This window comes from Bufo bufo, chromosome 6 (assembly GCF_905171765.1).
Source record: "Bufo bufo chromosome 6, aBufBuf1.1, whole genome shotgun sequence".
NCBI lineage: Eukaryota > Metazoa > Chordata > Amphibia > Anura > Bufonidae > Bufo > Bufo bufo.
In genome coordinates, this window is record NC_053394.1 from 234,703,422 (window position 1) to 234,710,276 (window position 6,855).

At 39.5% G+C, this 6,855-nt stretch overlaps 1 protein-coding gene across 1 annotated transcript; it reads right to left on the reverse strand.

The window, feature by feature from the left end:
* Nucleotides 1-4,678: 4,678 nt before the first annotated feature.
* GPRIN2 (G protein regulated inducer of neurite outgrowth 2) lies at nt 4,679-6,493 on the reverse strand. Its single transcript, XM_040438408.1, has one exon. It carries the CDS (start codon nt 6,491-6,493, stop codon nt 4,679-4,681), a length of 1,815 nt encoding a protein of 604 aa, XP_040294342.1.
* Nucleotides 6,494-6,855: the final 362 nt, after the last annotated feature.

Here is a 6,855-nt window from a genome sequence, read left to right on the forward strand (position 1 = left end):
CCACGATACTGCTGCTTTGTAGTGAGGAGGAAGATATAGCGCTTCTGGGATATTTATTAAATGGATTCTTTGTTTTGAGAATCCGTTGTGCAGGACTTTTTCTCCCATCCAAAATAATGGATCTCAGACAGAGCTAACAAAAACGAATGCAATATCAGCACACAACGGATGCTCAAAATAAAGGATCCTTTTTTTTTTTTGTTCTTCTTGAGAACGGTGATGTGAACTTGGCCTTACACTGTTTGCAGGACAAGAGACGCATAGACTGTGGGATATCATTACCACTCTGGTTCAACCTGAACGATGATGAATTCATATGTCGCAGATTTTCTGCAGAAATGTCTGTGATTATTTCAATTCATAGGAGTTTTCTTCCACTGCCTTTGCGTTTCTTGCTGCATTTTTTTTTGGTTGAAAAAATGCCATCTTCAGATGTTAGCCAAAAGTCTATAGGAAATATTAAATGCAAGACACGCATATTTTTATATAGTGGTGTTTTTTTAACTTCTTCTTGGTGTTTTTTTTTTGTGTCTCTGGAGGTTCGTGTTTATAAATGCAGAAGGTTAACGCAGTGATGTATTTTTCATGCATTTTTTCCTTCTCCCTAGGAAAAAGACACATTCAAACAGGTTAACACAAAAAGTCACTTAAAGAAATACTATAAACACATGCGGTATGGAAAAAAAGCAAGCAGTTTTTATGTTTTTTATTTTTAGTTGTAAAAAAATGGCAGCACAATTTTGTGTAGGAACTAGCCTAGCCGGAGCTTTTCCCACTTAAATCAGTTGTAAATGGAATAATAATTGTGGTAGCAGTTTTCTGACAAGTACAGGTGAAAACCATGTGTGTTTTTTGTTGGGTAGCAATAACCATGACATAACCACAACGTGTAAAAGGACCCTAAGGCTGGGTTCAGACGTGACTGAATAGCTGCGGATGTTTGTACAGCAAATCCGCAGAGTTGCACAGTACCAGCAAAGTGGATGAGAATTTCAGAATTGTCATCCACATACAGTTCTGTTCTGCAAAATGCAGAATGCACACGGCCGGTATCAGTGTTTTGGGGATCTGCAAATTAGTTTTTTGTTTTTGCGGTACAAAGGCCTCCGCTCTACCCTGCTCTGTATCTTGTGGATTGCGGGCCCATTCAAGGCCACAATACAGGCATAGGGGTGCATTCACATGACCGTGAGTATTTTGCGGTCCGTAAAATGCGGATCTCCGTACAGTATTAGAATGTATTGGTTCCGATGAGCCGAAGTTATTACTTTGCGAAGTTTCGCAAGACTTCGCGTAATAACTTTATAAATTAATTTGTACTTTAAAAAAACATTTCCTGAACTCGGGTTCGGTTCCAGTTCGGGAAATGGTTTGTTACAGTACAAATTAATTTATGAGATTATTACGCGAAGTAATAACTTCAGCTCATCACAGCCAATACATTCTAATACTGTATGGAGCTCCTGCTCTGTACAGTATTAGAACTAAGTCTTATGCAAATCGACTTTTGATGTTTCATTCGAACTCGATTCACTTATACCTAGTAACAATGCCTATCTTGTGTGTAAAACGGACAAGAATAGGACATGTTATATCATTTTTGCTACATATGGACATACGTATGCAGACCACAATATGGGCACGGACATGCTACGGTCGTGTGCATGAGGCCCTAGGGAATTGCCAGACAGGGAAGCCATGGTGCAACTACCGTGTAGCTGAGAACTGCAGCTGTATTCTGTTACGTTGTTAGAAATGGATTGCTTATTTAGTGTCCATTGTTAATGGCCGTGTGGTTTTGTAGGTTACCAGGCGGCCATTAACAACGAACACTTAATAAACAATCAGTTTCTAACATGCAAAAAGAATACTGCTGCGGCTTGCATGGTTATGTGTTTTTTGGTTAGAAGGAAGCTGAGTATCAGCCGTGTAATGGCCGCCCCATCTGGCCATACCCTAAGGTAATGCATCTGCCATCAGATCCAGTCAGCCAAAATAATAGAATTTGCTTCAGGGATTTCCTTGGTTGCATCATACATGGTAAGCAATGACCTACGGAAGCTGACCTAAGGAAGCTTAAAACATATAATGGACCTTATGATTAAAAACTAGACATTAGATGTACTTATAACATAAAGTGGACAATAACATTGCCAAGATAAGGACATTTAAAGAAGTATAAAAAGAGGAAAACCTCACAGAGGCTACAAAGACTATCAATACTGAAAGTTCACAGTACAACAGGAAGGTGCTTGCAGAAACCTAATTGTAGCTCCTGGCCCTAGATAATGTGCCTTATTTCTTAGGGGTAGTTTTATAGCTAATGTTATGTTTATCACCCACTGTCTCGTATGACATATAAAGCATTGCATGAATATCATGTCACTTGTCTCATGGTCACTGGAATTTTTAAAAACTTTCTATGCAAAGCACTTGTGGTAAACATGCCCTTACAAATGATACTGTATGAGTGAATGAGTTAAACCCTAGACAGGCAGCCAGTAGATCAGGATACTTGTCCTGAGCAGAAAACAATGGCCCATATTTACTATTAGTTAGACAGGGTAAACATGGACTAATGGTCTTAAAAAGCACCAGATTTATCACAGTCATTTAGCTTGTATAGAAATCTTGTGCATATTTAGCCTGGCTAAGCTTACACTGCTCTGCACCAATCTGTTGGTGGCCTAGTTTGCGCCAGTTTTTCTTTTTGGCCATTTTGCACATTTTGTTGTATTTAAACCCACTGCCATTCCCACAAAACCACTAGTTGCACTAAATTGCACCACTTTTTTTAAACAGATTTGAGGCACAGATTTGGTAAATCTGGGCCAGTGTATTGAGCTGGCCGTACACTAGAGAATTACATTTTCTAAACAACTTGTCTTTCACAGGTGGTCTATGAAAGTTGTAGTTCTGGGTGACAACTAGAGATGAGCGAACTTCTGTTTTCAAGTTCGGCGTACAAGGTTCGGGTTATCTAAGAATTTCGTTATGGATTCGGCTACCACGGACCATAAGTTATGGTCCGTGCTAGCGGAATCCATAACGGAATTCTTAGATATCCTGAACCTGAACCTTGTACGCAGAACTTGAAACCAGACGTTCGCTCAACACTAGTGACAATTCCTTCTGCCTTGATCTGACAACTCCTTCTGCTGTTCCTAGGGTACAAATCTGCTCTTTGGCACAAACAATTTTATAAGTATTACCAACAACTGCATGAAGCCACAACCGAAAACTCTCAAATCATATTTTTGACAGAACTCTCTTGTGATCAGTGCACCAGTCTTTTGTGTCAAGTGAAAAGGGCAACTGACAACAATAAATGCTTGAAGTCATAATGGTCGACAAAAATCACTAGTGCATGGTCATGGATAAGCTATGAGGAGTTAATGAGACCTCTCTTTTATTTAATCAACCAGCACGTTCTTCCCTCCTCTGTTCTAACAAATACATTCTTCTTTAACAAGAAGTTAACATGCTGCAAATATGCCAACTCTCTGCTCCTTTTATGAAAACAAAATCATCAGGTGAAAAAACTGTTTTTGACCAAGCCAAAGTACTTAGGCTACTTTCACACTAGTGTTTAATTTTTCCGGTATTGAGAGATCCATCATAGGGGCTCAATACCAGAAATAAAGCTTCAGTTTTACCCCCATTCATTGTCAATGGGGACAAAACAGAACTAAACAGAACGGAATGCACTAAAATGCATTCCGTTCCATTTACTTGCGTTCCCATATCGGATAGCAAACCGCATCATGTTGTAGTTTGCTTTCTGTCCCGGGATGCGGAGCAAGACAGATCCAGCATGACCCCCAATGCAAGTCAATGGGGATGGATCTGTTTTCTCTGACACAATAGAAAACGGACCTGTCCCCCATTGACTTTCAATGGAGTTCATGACGGATCCGTCTTGGCAATGTTAAAGATAATACAAGTGGATCCGTTCATAACGCATGCAGATAGTTGTATTATCAGTAACAGAAGCGTTTTTGCTGAACCCTGCCGGATCCAGTAAAAACACTAGTGTGAAAGTAGCCTTATAAATGGTGAGCAACATGTACAAGTGCAGTCTGTGACCTAAACCTGCCCATATTTTATCATGCTATAAAGCAACTTCTATATTGCTACAGTAGATGCCTTCCTCACCAAGGTTACCTTCTCCTCATTTAAGCAATTTGATTAGGTTTTATTAGGTTGGATTACACAATATGTTTATTGCAACAAAAAAATTGGGAAGTTCAAGGCTGGATCTACACTTCAGTTCTTTGTGTTTCAATATTTTTTTTTAGCTAAATATGAGTGGATGCAAAGGGAAGGAAAATTGTGGAAGAAGGATATGCTGCAAGATTCCATACAAATCTGATTTCAAAATTGGGGCAGACTCATTATGCATGAAGGTGCACTCCCCTAAAAATGTCCTTACCCATCAAGCCTGTGAGTACATGGAGACAAATATGACTTTTGTGCACTGCTGTATGCATTAACTTGTAGGATCCAAATAATTGCTTCAAAAACATCAAAAATTGCACGTGTAAAACCAGCCTGCGTTTGAGTTTATAGGTCTAATTTATGCATAATATAAAAATAAGTGAAAGCAATTATGGCTTCATATCATCTATTTCAAGCAACAGGCATCAAAATCAATGTTAGTATTTTAGGATCTGTATTGTCACTCAGGCATAGCAGTGGTACATACACAACAGTTGGATTGTCTGAAGGATTGCATGACAGTTCTGATAGACCTCCTCTTTTCTTTATTTGATTGTTCCTTTTCTCTTAATTGTTCAGAAGACTGCGTGTTCTGTTCTATTTGGATCTCTAAATGTTTCTGTATAGTTAAGCCAAGAACCTCAGGGTCTACTGCAGCTCCATAAACCTCCCATGTCATCCCTTCTTCATCCCATCTAACCTCTCGCACTGGTGACTGAGGACATTGTAGGTTAATCCCTAAACCAACATCCGGAAACAAGTGAGAGCGACTACTACTCTGAATATAAGGACTGGTTGAAACTGCTTTGCTTTCCATGATAATCACAGTTTGTACTTCTGCATCTTTGCAACTAAGGGAGTTTTTATGGTCTAGTGATAAATTGTTTGTAGATGTCATTGTCCAAATGTCTCTTGTTTTTGTGTTTGAGCATGGAATTTCTAAATCATCTAATGGGGTTTCCATTGTTTTAAGTAATAAATAGCTGGTATTCCTTTCCAAGGGGAGCACATTAATTTCTTCAATTGAGAGGCGAGGTGGAGGAAAGGCAAGCTGACCACTTCGTAGCAGTTTTTTAGTATCTAGTCCAGATTCACTAACTGATGATGCTAATTTTGGAAAGGAAAATTTATCAGGACATGGTAATTGATAACAATACTGTGGTAGTGTGTGCCTTGAAACCGGTTCACCAAGTGAATGCACCAGTTCAGAAGAGTATTGGATAGATGGAATGGGCAAAGAGTGGCAATAGGCAGCAATTGTGTCATCTGATTTTATCAATGTTTCATGGTCCTTGTTGCAATGGGCAGAACAGCTGTTATGCATAATCATAGTTGGTGGCGAGAGCTTATTTTCTGCGATGTTATCACAAGACATAATACCTGAAATGCAATACCATGGCTGACTATATATATGATCATTACTCAGAAACATGTTGCCAGAGTTCTCTGGTCTCAATACTCCATGTTGACTTGCACCTGACATTGTGATGTTGTGCTGAATTGTACTGCCGCCCAAAGGACTCAATGGAATATTTTGTTCCTCCTCGGAAAACACAACATCAGTCAAATTGTTTGGAACATTTGATGGAGAATGAACTATTCCAGAGTCTTGAGTAATATTACTTAGGGTACAAGTCCCATCACTGCCTGACCCAGAAATACTGCTAGAAACAGAGAGATTGGAATATGTGGCACTAAATGTATTATTTGCTCTTAGAGAATGATGCATCAAGGTCCTTCTTCCACAGAAATAATCCGAATAACTCTTCTGGACAATCTTGCCCGGTGAGTCAAGATTCTCTATGCTGTCAGCTGTACACATTGATGTTTCTGAGTGACCTAGTAAGGAAATATTTTCAGAGACATTGTATCTGGTGAAGCTCTTGGTAGCGTCTTGCTCTAATGTTTCTAAGGATGATTCGGCTGAGTGGTAGTGACTTTTGGTATGTATCTTTTCTAGCATTTGACCAACAGTAAGATGATTGCAGTCAGATTTTACTACATTAAGATCTTGAAGACAATCCCTGCTAGAAGACCAGTCTGAACTTTGTGAAGGCTGAACCACACTGTTATCATCACACCTGGTTACATAAATGATGCTCGTAAGGCTTTTATGAATCTCTGGTTTCTTTTGTGGACCTCCGGAACTACTGATGGGCAGAGCAGAAGAGCTTTTTGAGAGGGAATGGCAACCATGGTCAGTCTTCTCTTGCCAAAATGAATGTAATGTTTCTTGGCAAGTTGGGGGAGAGGGGTTTTGGTTTCTGCTTGCCATGATAAGTAATGTACTTCAGCACCTGCATCAAAAATACACATGCATTAATCCATTTATAATAAATATTAACATCAATGGTTGCAATAAACAAAGTAAGTAAAAACCTAGGAGCAGACCCCTGCCTATAATGTGTGGCCAATAAAAGAATTGAACTCATCTGTACACTGTCCTGCTATTTCAGCACCACAGCCCTCTTCTCTGCTGCTTTGGGTCCCTGCCTAACTGAAAGTGGCTTGGTCCAGAGACCACTGTGACTAATAATTGGCCTCAGTGGGAACATGTTTAAGAGTGGCACATCACTGCTAGTGGCATGCATCTAAAGTAGCCAGGAAGGGATATTCAGATAAGATCGATGAGGGTAC

What these genes read in the sequence shown, in the direction of transcription:
- GPRIN2 (XM_040438408.1), bottom strand. Translation starts at nt 6,493, where the DNA reads ATGGCAAGCAGAAACCAAAACCCCTCTCCCCCAACTTGCCAAGAAACA.